This window comes from Eumetopias jubatus, unplaced genomic scaffold, assembly GCF_037043125.1.
Source record: "Eumetopias jubatus isolate StellerSeaLion01/CBP00866 unplaced genomic scaffold, mEumJub1_p1.0 scaffold_9, whole genome shotgun sequence".
In the NCBI taxonomy this organism is placed as follows: domain Eukaryota; kingdom Metazoa; phylum Chordata; class Mammalia; order Carnivora; family Otariidae; genus Eumetopias; species Eumetopias jubatus.
The window spans coordinates 60,653,373-60,669,652 of record NW_028274815.1 but is presented as its reverse complement, the minus strand read 5'-3'; the positions used below and the strand labels follow the sequence as shown (position 1 = coordinate 60,669,652).

Genomic DNA, 16,280 nt, shown 5'->3' with positions numbered 1-16,280 from the left:
TTTCTTGGGTAGATACCTAGGAGTGGAATTGCTGGGTCATATGGTAAGTGTATGTTTAACTTTATAAGAAACTGCCATACTGTTTTGCAAAGTGTACCATTTTGCATCTCACCAGCAATGTATGAGAGTTCCAGTTGCTACACGTTTCTACCAATACTTGGTATTATTACTTTTTTTAACTTTAGCCATTCTAGTGGATATATAGTTCTAGGCATCTTCTCATGTGCTAATTGGCCATTTAGATATCTTTTTCATGAAGTGTTTGTTTAAATTATCTTCTGCCTATTTTTTAGTTGGATTGTTTGCCTTATTATTGAGTTATAAGCATTCTTTATATATATTTTGGATACAAGTCATTATGTTTTGCAAATAGCTGTCCCCAGTTTACAACTTGCCCTTTAATTTTATTAATGATGTCTTTTGAAGAGCCAAAGTTTTTAACTTCACAAACTCTAATGTTTTAGTTTTCTTTTATGTTTCATGCTTTAATAACAGAAATCTTTGCTTACCCCAAGGTCACAAAGATTTTCTGCTGTTTTCTTCTAGAAATTGTATGATTTTAACTTTTGTATTGAAGTCTATGATCCCTTCCAGGTTAATTTTTGTATATGGTATGAGTTAAGGGTTGAGCTTCCCTTTGTTTTCCTATAGGCATAGCCGGTTTTCCCAGAATGATTTGTTGAAAAGAATGTTCTTTCCCCTTTGGATTACCTTGACACCTTTATTTAAAAATCAACTGATCATTTACATGTGGATCTATTTTTAAACTCTTTGTTCTCGTCCATTGATTCTTATGTCTGTTTTACATCAGTGTATCAATACCACAGTCTTTTTTTTTTTTTAAAGATTTCATTTATTTATTTGAGAGAGAATGAGAGATAGAGAGCATGAGAGGGAAGAGGGTCAGAGGGAGAAGCAGACTCCCCGCTGAGCAGGGAGCCCGATGCGGGACTCGATCCCGGGACTCCAGGATCATGACCTGAGCCGAAGGCAGTCGCTTAACCAACTGAGCCACCCAGGCGCCCCTCAATACCACAGTCTTAATTTTTGTAGTTTTTAGTGATTCTTGAAATCTGGTGATGTATGTCCTTCAAAATTGTTCTTTTGTTTTAGATTATTTTGGTATTTCTAGGTGCTTTGCATTTCTTATACATTTTAGAGTAAAGGTCACTTTCTAAAAATACTGTTGGAATTTTTATTGGGATTGTGTTGAACCCATATATCAATTTGGAGGGAATAACTTTTTTTTTTTTTTTACAATGGCAAGTCTTCCAATCCATGAATATGGAATGTTTCTCCATTTATTTAATTCTTTAATATCTCTAATATTTTATAGTTTCAGTATGTAGATATTGAACATCTTTTATTAAATTTATTCCTAAATGCTTTTTAATTCTGTTACAAATGAAAGTACGTTTTTAAAAATCGTCTAATTTTTCAGTTGGAAAATTTTTCAGTTGTTCCAAATGACCTTTTTTCTGTGTCCTTGCTAATTTCACTTAATTTTTCTTATTAGATTCCTTTCCAATACATATACCTTGTATTTCTTTGTCTTGCCTTTTTGCACTGGTTAGGACCTCATGTTGAATAGAAGTGGTGAGAACAGACATCCTTACCTTGTTCCTGTCTTAGGGGGAAAGCATTCAGTCGTTATCCATTAAGGATGTAATGTTAGTGGTTGGTTTCTTGGTTTCTCATAAATGCCCTTTCTCAGGTTGAAAAAGTTTTTTTCTGTTTCTAATTTGCTGAATTATTATAGTGAATGGGTGTTGAATTTTGTCAAATACTTTTTCTCCATCTATTGAGATGATGATCTAGGTTTTCTCCATATATCAGTATGATGAATTACATTGGTTTTTCAAGTGTTATACCAATCTTCTAAGGTAAACTCCACTTGGTTATGAGGTATTTGTTTTTTTTATATATTCATGTAATTCGACTTGCTGGTATTTTGTTAAGGATTGTTTGTGTTTATGAGCGATATTAGTTGTTTTTAGTTTTCTGTGATGTCTTCAAGTTTGGTTACCAGAATAATACTGATCTCGTAAAATGAGTTGGACACTGTTCCCCTCAATTCTCTTTTCTGAAAGAACTTGTGTACTATTTGTATTATTTCTCCCTTAAATATATGATAAAATTCAGCAGTGAAGTCATCTGGGCCTAGAGTTTTCTTTATGAGAAGGTTTTTAATTATGATTTTAGTAGCTGTAATATTGTACTATTCAAGTCTTTTATTTCTTGAATCTGATAACTTGTGTCTTTCAAGGAATTTCTCCATCTTATCCACGTTGTCAAATTTATTGGCATAAAGTTGCTTATGGTGTTTTCTTATCCTTTTCTGTCTGAAGGATCTGTAGTGATGTCCCTCTTTCATTGATGATATTGGTAATTTGTGTTTTATCACTTTTTTCTTGATCAGTTTAGCTAGAGGTTTATTTTATTGCTTTTTTCAAGGAACGAGCTTTTGATTTTATTGACTTTCTCTGTAGTTTGTTTTATATTTCATTGATTTTCACTTTTATATTTAGTATTTCCTTGTAATTACTTTGGACTTAATTTCCTTTTTTTTCTTTTTAGCTGAACTTAAATCATTGGTTTTTTTATTTTTCTTCTTTTCTAATATAAACATTTAAAGTTGTCAGATTTGCTCTCAGCACCACTTTAACTATTTCTGAAGACTTTGTCTTGTTTTCATTTATATTCAACACAGAATATTTTCTAATTCCCCTATAGTTTTTTAACTTGACCCATGTGTTATTTAGTAGTATGTTGTTTAATTTCCAAATATTTTCAGATTGTCTAGATACTTTTCAGTTACAGGTTTCTAATTTAATCCCATAATGGTCGGAGAACATACTCAATGTGGTTTCATCCCTTACATTTTATTGACACATGTTCCAGATGTGAATGAAAAGAATATGAATTCTGCTGTTATTGGTGGAGTGGTCTATAAATGTCAAGACAGGTTGGTTTGGTTGTCTGTTACAAATCTTCTGTAATTGTGCTCATTTTCTGACTGCTCATTTCTGACTTCTTGTTCCATTGATTAGTAAAAGAGAGGGTTGAAATCTCCAGCTATAATTAATTTACATATTTTTCCTTTTAAATCTACTAGTTTTTACTTTCTGTACATTAGAGCTTTGTGATTAGGCATGCATTTATAGTGTATTGACTCTTTTAACATTATGATGTATTCCTCTTTACAGTAAAATTGCTTGTCTCGAAGTCTATTTTGTTTGGTGTTAATATAATCACTGTAGATTTGTTTACTGTTTGAATGGCATATCTTTTTACTATCCTTTTATTTTTAACCTCTTTGTGTTTTCTGATTTAAAGTCTATATCTTATATATAGGTGGCATGTTGTTGGAAACTGCTTTTTTTCCAGTTTGACAATCTTCACCTTTTGATTGGAGCATTTATTCTATTTATATTTAATGTGTTTAATGATATGGTTGTATTAGTTCTGCCATTTTTTTTTTTTTTTAATTTTAAGTAGGCTCCATGTCCAGAGTGGAGCCTAACACGAGACTTGAACTCATAACCCCAAGATCAAGACCTGAGCTGAGATCAAGAGTGGGATGCTTGGGCGCCTGGGTGGCTCAGTTGGTTAAGCAACTACCTTCGGCTCAGGTCATGATCCTGGAGTCCTGGGATCGAGTCCCACGTCGGGCTCCCTGCTCAGCGGGGAGTCTGCTTCTCCCTCTGACCCTCTTCCCTCTTGTGCTATTTCTTATTCTCTCTCTCTCAAATAAATAAATAAAATCTTTAAAAAAATCTTAAAAAAAAAAAAAGAGTGGGATGCTCAACCGACTGAGCCACCCAAGCACCCCTAGTTCTGCCATTTTGCCGTTCACTTTCTAATTGTCTCAGATGTTTTTGCTTCTCTTATTTCTCCTTTCCTGCTTTTTTTTGTGCTAAGAACATAATTTTAGTATATCATTTAAATTATTTTACTGGCTTTTTAGTTATATTTCTTTGCATTTGATTGTTCTAAGGGTTACAACATGATCTTTAGCCTATCACAATCTACTTAAAGCTAGTAAGAATTACTTGAGGTAAAATATAACCTTAAAATAATACAGTTTCCTTAGCTTCCCCTTCTTTGTACTATTGTTATATGTCTATATATATTATATATAATTATGTTAGGGTTATGATTTTTGTTTTAAATAGTAGTATGTCATTTAAAGAATGTAGGGGAACAAAAGAAAAATATATACATTTAATCTTTTATATATATCTACATATTTACTGTTTTTTTATATCTGAGTTATGTTATTTTCTTTTATTCTGAAGAACTTTTATTATTTCCTGTAGTGTAGGTAGACTAGCAATAAATTCTTTCATTTTTATTTATCTGAAAATGTCTTTATTTCACTTTTTTTTTTAAAGATTTTATTCTTAAGTAATCTCTACACCCAACATGGGACCTGAACCCACAACCCCAAGATCAAGAGTCATCTGCTCTGAGCCAGCCAGGCACCCCTCACTTTTGTTTTTTAAGTACAGTTTTCTTCAGTATGGATTCTTATTTAACGATTATGTTTTTTTTTTTTTTTTAGCAGTTTGTGTTTCATTCCAATATCTTCTGGCCTCTATTGTTTCTGATGAGAAGTCAATCATTGATATAATTGTTACCCTGTATGTAAGGTGCCCTTTATATCTTGATTCTTTCAAGATTTTATTTTTTACTTTCAGAAGCCTATGGTATGCCTAAGTGTGGTTTCCTTAATGGCTGTCTTACTTGGTCTTTGTTGAGCTTCTTGGATCTGTAAATTAATGTTTTAAACAAAATTTGGGGAGCTTACAGTCATTATTCCTTTAAGTACTTTTTCTGTCCCTTTCTCTCACTTACCTTCTGGAACTCCAACACATGTATGTTAGACCTTTCGATGTTGTCCCATTAGGTTTCTGAAGTTTTGTTTCTTTTTCTTCATTCTTCTCTTTATTTTTTGGATTGGAGAATTTCTAATGCTTGACTTCACATTTCACTGATATATTCTCCTACCATTTCAGACTTTCTCTTGAGCCCATCTACTAAATATTTCGATTATTGTGCTTTTCAGTTCTAGAATTTCCACTTGGTTCTTCTTTTATAGTTTCTATGTCTTTGTTGAGATTTCCTATGTGTTTATTTAGTAACACCATTTTCCCTTTCAACATATTTATAATAGTAGTTTTGAGATCATTGTGAGCTAAATCCAGTATATAAGCTCTCTCAGAATCAGTTTCTGTTGACTGTTTCTTTTCTGAGTGGTTCATACTTTTCAGTTTCTTCATCTTGTAACTTTTGGTAGATTATCTGTGCAATTCTGAAATCTATTTTGTTCTTCTGAGGATTGTTGGGTTTTTTGTTCTAGTAGGCAGTTAACTTGCCTGACCCAAACTGCAAAATCTGTCTACCTCATGTCTCTGCCCAGGTTTTCCTTGGCTGCTGACTGCTCCTGTTTTAGCCTGACCCCCAGGGTCATACCAGCCTGTGTAGTTTTAGTAATCAGGCAAGGTTTTGGACAGACTTTATATTCAGATTTGGGGGCTTACCTGCTTAGTGGTTTCCTTGCTTTGTGGGTTCCCCCTAGATTTCTAGTTTTTTTCCAGTCCCAAGTTGGGCTCCTGCTGTCAGAGCTTGAGCTCTATACATTTTGGGAAAGCATTTAGTCAAAGGCACAAGAAACTCTGATCTCTCACCAAAAACAATTCTGTCTTGCAAGCATCAACACCCCATCCAAATTTCTGTTTGCCTGTTTAGCTGGATTTCCTCGGGTCTCCCATACACTTTCATAATTTAATACTCATTTGAGCAGAGTTTATAGTCACATTTTAGATCTCAAGTCTTTTGTGACTTTCTCCCAAAATTTTCCCTTTAAACTTCCAGCTTCTCTTTGAATTCTAACATCTTTTTCCTGGAACTCATAAGGCTGTAATTTTCCTCCCTTGGCTCAAGGTATTGGGAAGGGCCCTCAGGCAGAAAGCCATAAACTCACAGTTCTCACCTTATGCATCTATTTTTTTTAAGTTTTTAATTTTAATTCTGGTACAGTTAACATACAGTGTTACAGTAGTTTCAGGTGTACAATAGAGTGATTCAACAATTCTTTTTTTTTTTTTAATTGTCTTTATTTGAGAGAGAGCAAGAGCATGAGCAGTGGGGGAGAGTCAGAGGGAGAGGGAGAAGCAGACTACCTGCTGAGCAGGGAGCCCAATATGGGACTTGATCCCAGAACCTTGGAATCATGACCTGAGCTGAAGGCAGCCGCTTAACTGACTGAGCCACCCAGGCGCCCCTGATCCAACACTTCTCTACATTACTCCATGCTCATCATTATAAGTGTACTCTTTAATCCTTGTCTCCTGTTTCACCCCTCCTCCTCACCCACCTCCCTACCTTATGCATCTTTTCAATATAAACACTCAACTTTCTACCTCCCTTTGATTATTTGCCAGTACCTACAGATAATGGTTTATAATATTTTTGTTCTGTTTTTATCATTGTTTTCTTTTTTTTTTTTTAAAGATTTTATTTATTTGACAGAGAGAGACACAGCAAGAGAGGGAACACAAGCAGGGGGAATGGGAGAGGGAGAAGCAGGCTTCCCGCCGAGCAGAGAGCCCCATGTGGGGCCCGAACCCAGGACCCCAGGACCATGACCTGAGCCGAAGGCAGATGCCCAACGACTGAGCCACCCAGGCGCCCCTTATCATTGTTTTCTTTGGAAAGAACTTGTCTTCACATTCCATTATCAAATCTCACCCTATCATGTCTATTAGCAATTTTATAACACTTGTTTATCTCCCATTTGAACTATAAACACATGTCAGGGACCCAGGGCTTGTTAGGAGGCAAATAAATCTATCTAGATTGTTAATACTGTTTTTATTTTATTTTATTTTATTTTATTTTATTTTATTTTATTTTATTTTGAGAGAGAGAGCAAGCATGAGTGGGGGAGAGGGGACAGTGAGAGAATCTTAAGCTGGGCGTGGAGCCTGACTTGGGAATGGATCTCAAGACCCTGAGATCATGACCTGAGCTGAAATCAAAAGTTGGACGCTTAACTGACAGAGCCACCCAGGCGTCCGTTTTTGGTTTTTGTTTTTTTAATTTTAGTATCTTCCAGGTTATCTTCCTTGTAGCACATTTTACAGGTTTCTCATTTGTGGTAGATAAAGTTTCCCTTTTAAATGATAGAGCAAAAATTGCACAGGTGGTATACAAATAATTGATGTTTGGGAAAGTGATCTAATGTACTATCCTTACATTCATACATTGATTTAAGAGAAATGACTCTTTCCCCTCCCTTTTTTCTCTTCCTCTCCTTTCTCCTCTACACTGTCAGCCAGAATAAATTCAGAATATTGATTGTAGAAATGCACCAGTCCAGAATACAGTTTGTCCCAAATCTGCTTCCTCCCAAGATCATTTCTGTCCTATCTTCATTTTTATCTTCATGGCCCCTCCTCCTCCCCAAGCAAAAGACATTTTGAAAGATTTTTTTGTGAGTTCACTTATTCTACTCTCAAACTGTGTTTTTCTGAGTTATAGTTATTTTTATATATATAAAAATTTGGAATTAGGTGATGATTCCACTATTTAGATTCAGAGAAATATGTATAGGTTTTCCCAACATTTTCAACATCTAGTTTCATTGGGACTTTGAATTCATTTCCCTGACTTTTCCCCCAAAGTTTTTCATCAAGTAGAAAGAAGAAAAGTAATTAAAATGAACCCCTGTAAAAACACATTCAGTTTGACTTCTCCATATATTTACTTTTTATTTAGAGGTAATTTGTTAATTTTAAGAAACAATGTTTTTTAATGATTTTATTGTTTTATTGTTTGTAAGTAAGTAACAGGTGCATTGGAGAAGCACGTGAGATATAACATTGACTCTCTATTGTCAGGGAAAAAGGAAAAACCAAAGAAGTTCACAAAACAACCAAAAAAGCAGATGTCTTCACCCTGTGGTCAGAAGAAAGAAAAGGCATTAGAGAAGGTAGCTCTAAATTATCCATTACTGTTCTGGAGTTCATATTGAGAAATAAGCAGGCAAATATAGCCAAGAAAAATCTGAAGAAGAGTAAAAATATACCACACTGGAATGCTAGCAATATAAAAATGAACAAAGAAATTCCATATAAACTGAGATTAAAGATCTCTAAGATACATTGATAGGTGAGAAAAAGAAAGTGCTGAACATTATGTAAATTGGCATATTCTAACATTTCTGTAGCATGGATAGAGGAATATATATGTCTTTATATATGCATAAAATATCTCTGAAAAACTGCACAGGAAGTTGAAAAGGACTGATTGCCTCTAAAGAAGGGAATTGAATGGGGAACAGAGATTTTTTAGTATATGTGCTATTTGTAACTTTTGAATTTTGAGCCAATATTACTTACTCAAAAATAAGACTTTGAAATAAGAAAAGTAAGTAGACTTTATAATTTTTAAATAAATTAAATTTTTTGACCTTTTAAAATAATTCTTATTTCTCGTACCTTTGAAGGAAGGGGTAAAAAGCCAGGTAAGAATAAGAGGACAGTAGTAACCACATTTGACTAAAAGAGAAACCATGGATTCCGAAAATGTATGAAAGGCTGGGTTGCGACAAGTTCCACACAATTACATTGGACAGATTGTACACTCATCTGCATGCTAAGTACCACAAGCGCACAAATGGGTGAATTCTAAAAGATTGCATAAGCTGGGGCTTCCAAATAAAGCTGGGTTCAAATTCTAGATCTGTATCTCTTTGGACAAGTTTCTTCTCTGAAACTGTTTTATTATAGAGATAATTATGGCAGCTGTCTCGTGGTTATTGCAAGGCTTAAATGAAATAATACTTGTAATGCTTTTGGTACAGTGTCTTGAACTCAATAAGTGTAAGCTGCTTTTTATTATTAACTATAACACAAATCAGTAAATGTGTTCTAATTGGACCTTAATGTTGTCTACTCTTTTTTAGTCAACTTCTAGAGATGTGTCTCCTTTCATGTGAGTATTGGTCCTTAATCCAATCAGATAACCGCTCTTAAAGCATCAGTGCTGATTTTTGTTTAATTTTTCTAATAGTGTGAGTATGCAGAAGAATAAATGGGATGCCACAAGATCCTTGAGATTCAACCAGGATGCACAAAGGGAAGATGGTAAGTTTTAATATGTACAAATGTACAAATTAGGTATAAATATCAATGATAGGAATCTTTCATTTTATGAAGTATGCTGAATAGCTTAAAAAGTTCCAACTAGAAAGAATAAGTCTCAGAATTCGCACATTCCCTTAGGAATCAACAGGAATTTTTATTTGTTTGTTTGTTAAAAGAGTCAAGGGGTGATGCAGAATCCCAAGCAGGCTCCCCACTGAGCACAGAGCCCGATGTGGGGCTCAATCTCATGACCCTGAGATCATGCCCTGAGCTGAAATAAAGAGTGTGACACTCAGCCAACTGAGCCACCCAGGCAGCTCTCAACCAGAGTTTTATTAGTAGACAATCCCAGCAGATAATGTACTGTTTTATACACCTGTGGTTTGGAGGTATCAGGCTGACTGTTGCCCATTACTTGCACTCTAAAGATGACTATCATATTTTAGTTTGGTTTAAGTAGCCTTAAAACCACAATTATCTATGTATGAGCCATTGCCACTTGCTGTCTAAAGTTCTTCAAAGATAAATAAGTGTATATGTCTGTAAAATAGTATCCAATGGTATTTTCATAAATTCTTGATAACTTAAGTGTTCTTTAAGAAATAAAAGTTATAAATCATCCTCATAAAGTTAGATTTATTATTTTTTACCTCCAGATCAGCGGCGGATGTCTGAAATTACAGGGCACCTAATAAAGATGAGATTGGGTGATCTGGACCGAGTCAAGTCAAAGGAAGCAAAAGAAGTAAGAATTATGTGCTAGTGTACTGTGCTTGCTTAGATATACCTTCCTACTTTATTTTCATCATGAGGTCTATAAAAATGTTTTAGGCAGAATCTGAAAAGACCAATTTAAATACTTTAATATACTTTTATATTCTGTCCCACTTAGCCAGTTGACTCACATAAACGTTCTCCATGGCCCGTGGGTCCTCTATAGCACACATAGTAAAGTAGGTTATTGCTGGAAGTGTAATATCACACCAAGAGTAGATTAACCGTGAAATTGCTGACCAAATGCTGACTACCCAGAGGGTGACTTTTTGGAAGTTGCTGATTTCAGTGAACTCTGTAGGCAGTGCTTAGATATTATTTCTAAAATAAGGTGTCATCTTGCTGAAAATGATGACTAGAAATACCTATGTTCTTACTAAAATTATGTATTAGTCATAACACTATATATTAACATTAGTATTGGTGTTATGTATTTATAATTACTCTTGCCCTAATTCTTTTATTTAAAAATTTACTTCACTATAAAACTTCTAAAGCCTTTCTTTTTTTAATTTTAATTCCAATATAGTTAACATACAGTGTTAAAACTTCAGAAATCTTTGTGACCTTGGTTAGGCAAATATTTCTTAGTTGTGACACCAAAAGCATGATCTATAAAAGAAAAAATTGGCAAATTAGACTTCATCAAAATTTGAATGACACTATTTTTGAAAGACTATTAAGAAAATGAAAAGATAAGCTATAATCTATGAGAAAATATGTGTAAAACACTTACCTGGTAAAGACTTTGTGTCCAGAATTTATAAAGAACTCTCAAAACTTAATAAAATAAATAATCCAATAAAACTAAATGCGTAAAAGATTAACCAGACACCTTGTGAAAGAAGGGATATAGATGGCAAATAAGCACACAAAAAGATGCAACATCATTAGTCATTAGGGAAATGTAAATTAAAACCTCAGTGAGATACCCCTGGATACCAACTAGAATGTCTAAAATGGAAAAAAAAAAAAAAATGCTGGCCAGGATGGAGAGGAACTGCAGCTCTCATATATAGCCAGTAGGGATTCAAAAAGGAATGGCCGCTTTGGAAAACAGTTTGTCAGTTTCTTATAAAGTTAAACATTTAGTCACTGCAGAGATCAGTGCACACATGTTTATAGTGGTTTTATTCAGAAATGCCAAAAACTAGAAAAAACCCAAATGTCCTTTACCTGCTAAATGAATAAACCAACTGTGGTACATATAAAAAAGAAAGAACTACTGATATATCAGCAACATAAATGAATCTCCTATACATTATGCTAAAGTGAAAAAGGCCAGACTGAAAAGGCTCAGACTCTATGATTCTACTTATATAATGTTTAGGAAAATGCAAAACTATAGGGACAATAAAACAGGACAAGTAGTTTCCAGGAACTGATCGTGGCAAATGGGTTGACTTATGAGAGGCACAAGGGTATTTTCATGGGGTGATGGAAGTGTTGTATGTCTCCTTTGTCATGATGGTTATACCACTGTACACATTTGTCAGAATTCAGAACTGTACACTAAAAAGGGTGACTTTTACTATCTGTAAAATTATTCACAGAAATTATAATTCAAAGGGTCTGAACTTTAAAAATCAAAATTACTTCTAAGCTAAAAAGTAATGCCATTTTCCTAAAGCAGAGCTTCTATTCCATAAAAATAACAACTCCATTTTGCCCCTTTACTCTGCAGTTTGCAGGAGGGATTTATTCCAGACTCGAAGCGCAAATCAAGGCCTCAGTGCCAGTCACTGCACGGCAAAGCAGCTCAGAAAAAAATACAAGGTAAATCAGCATAAACAAATTCAGAATACCACTGGCTTTGAGATGATTTTCCTTTTTTTTTAAGATTTATTTATTTCTAGAGAGAGAGAGAGAGTGCAAACGGGGGGGAGAGGCAGAAGGAGGGAGCGGGAGAGAATCTCCTGCAGACTCCCTGCTGAGCATGGAGCCCCACACAGGACTCCATCCCAGAACCCTGAGATCATGGCCTGAGCCGAAATCAAGAGTGGGCCACTTAACTGACTGAACCACCCAGGTCACCCATGGTTTTCTTTTTTTAGGGAAAATCATATGAACACTAGCAGCACATAATTGGAGTTTGGTTTGTTTTGTTTCAAGGGTTAGATCATCAAGACATTAATCAGAACCAGATTTTAACTTAAACATAAGGCTTAAAAAGGTCATAAGCACAAAATTTAATGAAAGTATATATTTTTTAAGTTTTCCTGTTGATTGAATCAGCTCTGTTCTGAGCCAGCTACAGATAGGAATGTAAGCTCTACTGCTACTGTGAATTAGTAGAATTTTATACTGTTTATAGGTAATATATTATTTATTTAAATCATTGAAGTCTTTCCTGTTCCTTATTTTATTTCTCTTAATAAAATCTAACTTGTTGGATCCTCTATCATTTTACATCACAAATTTTCTTTTAAAGATTAACAGTTATTGAGATTGGATCATTAATACTACAGATCTAAATGCCTTATCAGCAATTCTGAAATCCAGAAATCTCAGAAAACCAGTAAGACTTTTTTATACATTTGTGGCAACTCAAACCCAAACTGAGCTACTATGATGCTATTTATAGTTTGTATTTATCTCACTGAATATAAATGTTCATTTGTTTCACTGAAGAAGGGTTAATGTGTTTGCTTATAGGGCACTGCTCCAATCCATGCTATATAATTTATCTATGATATTATCTCCCCCACCCCCCAGGGCGCCTGGGTGGCTCAGTTGGTTAAGTGACTGCCTTCAGCTCAGGTCATGATCCCCGGGTCCTGGGATCAAGTCCCACATCAGGCTCCACCTGCTCTGCAGGGAGCCTGCTTCTCCCTCTGCCTCTGCCTGCCACTCCCCCTGCTTGTGCTCTCTCTCTCTCTCTCTCTCTGTCAAATAAATAAATAAAATCTTTAAAAAAAAAATCTGAATTCCAAAGTATGTCTCACTCCAAGGGTTTTTAAAAATGGACTATGGGGCTACATGAAGTTTCATTAAACTTTGATACTGTCAAGCAAACATAACCTAAAGCAACAGCAACTTCCTACTATTTTAGACGCATCTCTGACCTTCTTTTCTATTTAAAAAAATCTAGGTCTAAAAGCCGTTTTGGTCCAGGGCGTCCTGCATAAATCACCTTAACTATAACTAAAAAGACAGAAGACACACCTCTGGACATCTGAAATTGCTCACTTCTTGAAGATCTTCAGAACAATGACTTCTAAATGTTTTAAGTTATTTATTAATTATTCTTGGAAACCACATAGTGCTGAGGGAAATGTACAGTTAGGTCTTCTGAAATCCAAAATTGTAAATATGAAACTTCTTAAATCTGATTTTCCTTTAATGTGATACTAGGCTATGTAGAAAATTAGTATTTACAAATTTGTATAGTTAAGGCTCCTGATATTTGTTATCCTTTATTTATTTGAAAGAGAGGAGGCCTAAACTCTCAAGTAGCTAAAACTTCTTAAGACCTTAAAAAATTAAGGGAACACAGCTGGTGGTGGTACTGTGCATGTCTTTTGGGCTATAAATCTTAGGATAGCATTGGGGACTGCAGCTTGTGTGATGAAACTCCCAGTGATGCTAATTTTAAGTTTGCATGAATATTAAGGAGTGACAGGTCTCAAGACTGCATTAAAGAAAGTTTCAAGGTATGAGGTATTTCCTGTGTTGGGCAGGAGAGTTAATTTTTTTCAGCATTATTCCATGGAAAGCACAATGTTAATCCAACTTGTCTTTCTTTCGGTTTTTAATGCTTATCTATTGGTTATCTGAGCTGAAATTACTGATTAGTACCTCTTCTGTGACACCAGTGCTGTTCTGAATTTGTTAAAATAACTATTGGTAGTTTTAAGATAGTAAATCATTTTGGTTGTATGGAACACCCACTGTGCAGTTCTCAGGGCTCTAAAACTTAACCATATTTCTTAAGCCATTTGAATAGCCCCTTCAAACAGTTATAGTTACTTATTACTTTAGCAATGTCTAGAAGGAAACATTCCCAAATACATTTGGTGGGTGAAAAATGGCATACATTCAGTAGAAATCAAACTAAATTCTATTTTATAGATCATGTTTTAATTTTTCTAACCAAGCAGAAAGAGTGCTCAGGGAAAATTTGTTCCAAACCATAAGCATATAAAAAATTATGTGTTTGGAAATTACTTGTATGTAGGCCTCTGAAAAACTTTAAGATGCACTGTTTCTATTTTCAGTCTTCATTTATCTTATAATTGGAATTGCTTCAAATTTAGAGAACAGGCTTTGATAATGTGCGACAGAATGGCAGTTTCTATTGAAATGTTGAAGTGTTAAACTCAGTTAACACATACAGAAATCATTTTGAGTGTTTTAGTTGATAAATGAAGCTAGATGTTATTTGATGTTATATGTATGGCTTTTCCAAGTTTTTTGAACTTCTGTTTGCAAATTTTGTTCCAGTTTAGATATTTTTTCAATTGTTTGATATTTTTGAAATAGATTATAAATTTTTTATTTTCAAAAGAAAATGTTTATTAGTTCATGATCTGTAAACTCTGTTAAATACCAGAGTCTTGTTTCTTTTACTGTATTCTCTGACTAAAAGGATTTAGGCTGGTACATGTTATATAGTGTGGTGATGGTCACAACTGGAAGGGGAAGTATGCTCTTTAGATTTTTAACTAATGGTAAAAAGGCAAATTGCTTCTCCCCTGGGAGGACTGTACCAGTGAATTGATTTTTACAAACCAGAATTTATCGGAATTTGATTCTCTTCAGAATATGGTTTTTTTTTGTTAATGTCTATAATACATAGCACAGGTACCAAAAACATTTTAATCAAACTCTTAGTAGTATTTCTTTTGCCAAATACTTTGGAAGGGTTTTACCTTACATTAATTCTGAATTCACATGTCTTTAATTGAAATAAATGTTAATGACAAAAGTTGTTTGAAAAGTCCCTTGATCTGAATCATTCCATCTTCTCAGGAAAAATGTGGGTGGGCTCTAGAGCACAGGTTTTCATGAAAAGGTTGTTTTAAATGAGGTTATCCTGGTAAAGATTCAGCCAAATATTTAAGGGATAAAATATTGCAGAAAAGATTATCTGGTAGCAGAGTTTATTCCACACTATTACATCATGTTGTTTGTAATTTTCCCTCTTCAGAACATTCAGCCAGATATTGGGAGATGTGCTAATTGCTTTGGAAGCTGAGGCTAAAGCCCTGTTATGCTAAATGCTAAGGGCAGATTTTAATATAAAAAACAACAAAAAATACCTTTCACATCTAATACCTGGGATTAATTCTTCAGCTAGCCTTCAGCTATTCACTGAGCAACTATTATGAATCTCACCTTTTTGTACCTCCTAGGTGAAAGGTACTGAGATACCTAGCCAGTTCAATTCAAATAGGCCAGCTCTCCCACTCCCATTTAAAGCTGATCTAGGGGCTCCTGGGTGGCTCAGTCGTTAAGCGTCTGCCTTGGGCTCAGATCATGGTCCCAGGGTCCTGGGATCGAGCCCCACGTCAGGCTCCCTGCTTGGCAGGAAGCCTGCTTCTCCCTCTCCCACTCCCCCTGCTTGTGTTCCCTCTCTTGCGGTGTCTCTCTCTGTCAAATAAATAAATAAAATCTTAAAAAATAAATAAAAATAAAGCTGATCTATTGGGAAAGATGATGTGGTGATCATACTATTCCCCACCCTTACGGGATTGTTGGAGGATTAAATGACTAAATAGATCTAAAATAATTAGGACAGTACTTTCTGGCCTATAGTAAGCCCTCTATCAATGTTAACTATTGTTGCATTGTTATTTTAATATTTGGAAAGTAGCCTTAAATTCTTTAAGATGAGAGTTTTATATCCCTCTTTCCATATTTTGAATTGCTAAGAATGGTGGGTGTGGGTGTGTATTTAGTGCAAGAAAGAAACCACCTAATACTTTGGTGGTTGTTATGGCATCATGTGTTACTTAAATATATTAAAGGTCTTGGCATTATTTAGACAAAGTTAACAGCATTTGAGGGAGGAGCTAGGTAGGAAAACTATTTCCTGATGTGACCTATACTGTTTTCAGAGGTTTACTGAAAGAGAGAGAGTGAGAGCTGCAGATAGTCTTAGAGCAGCCCTCCTTCCAAGATGTATCTTTTCTTTCTTTCTTTTTTTTTTTTTTAATTTATTTGACACAGAATGAGAGAGAGAGGGAGAGAGCAAGCACAAGTAGGGGGAGCAGCAGGCAGGGGAGAAGCAGCCTCCCTGCTGAGCAAGGAGCCAGATATGGACTCGATCCCAGGACCCTGGGATCAAGACCTGAGCCGAAGGCAGACACTTAACCGACTGAGCCACCCAGGAGCCCCCGTACCCTCACTTTC

The 16,280-nt window shown here is 35.0% G+C and overlaps 1 protein-coding gene across 1 annotated transcript in view; it reads left to right on the top strand.

The window, feature by feature from the left end:
- The window catches only part of SANBR (SANT and BTB domain regulator of CSR), a 45,577-nt gene extending 30,765 nt beyond the window's left edge, over nt 1-14,812 (top strand). The window contains exons 15-20 of the mRNA XM_028089711.2: nt 7,905-7,996; nt 8,972-9,000; nt 9,079-9,152; nt 9,809-9,897; nt 11,611-11,702; nt 13,018-14,812. Coding sequence (XP_027945512.1) covers nt 7,905-7,996; nt 8,972-9,000; nt 9,079-9,152; nt 9,809-9,897; nt 11,611-11,702; nt 13,018-13,054 — 413 coding nt within the window. The 3' untranslated portion in view covers nt 13,055-14,812. The remainder of the gene's footprint in view (nt 1-7,904; nt 7,997-8,971; nt 9,001-9,078; nt 9,153-9,808; nt 9,898-11,610; nt 11,703-13,017) is intronic.
- The last annotated feature ends 1,468 nt before the right edge of the window (nt 14,813-16,280 follow it).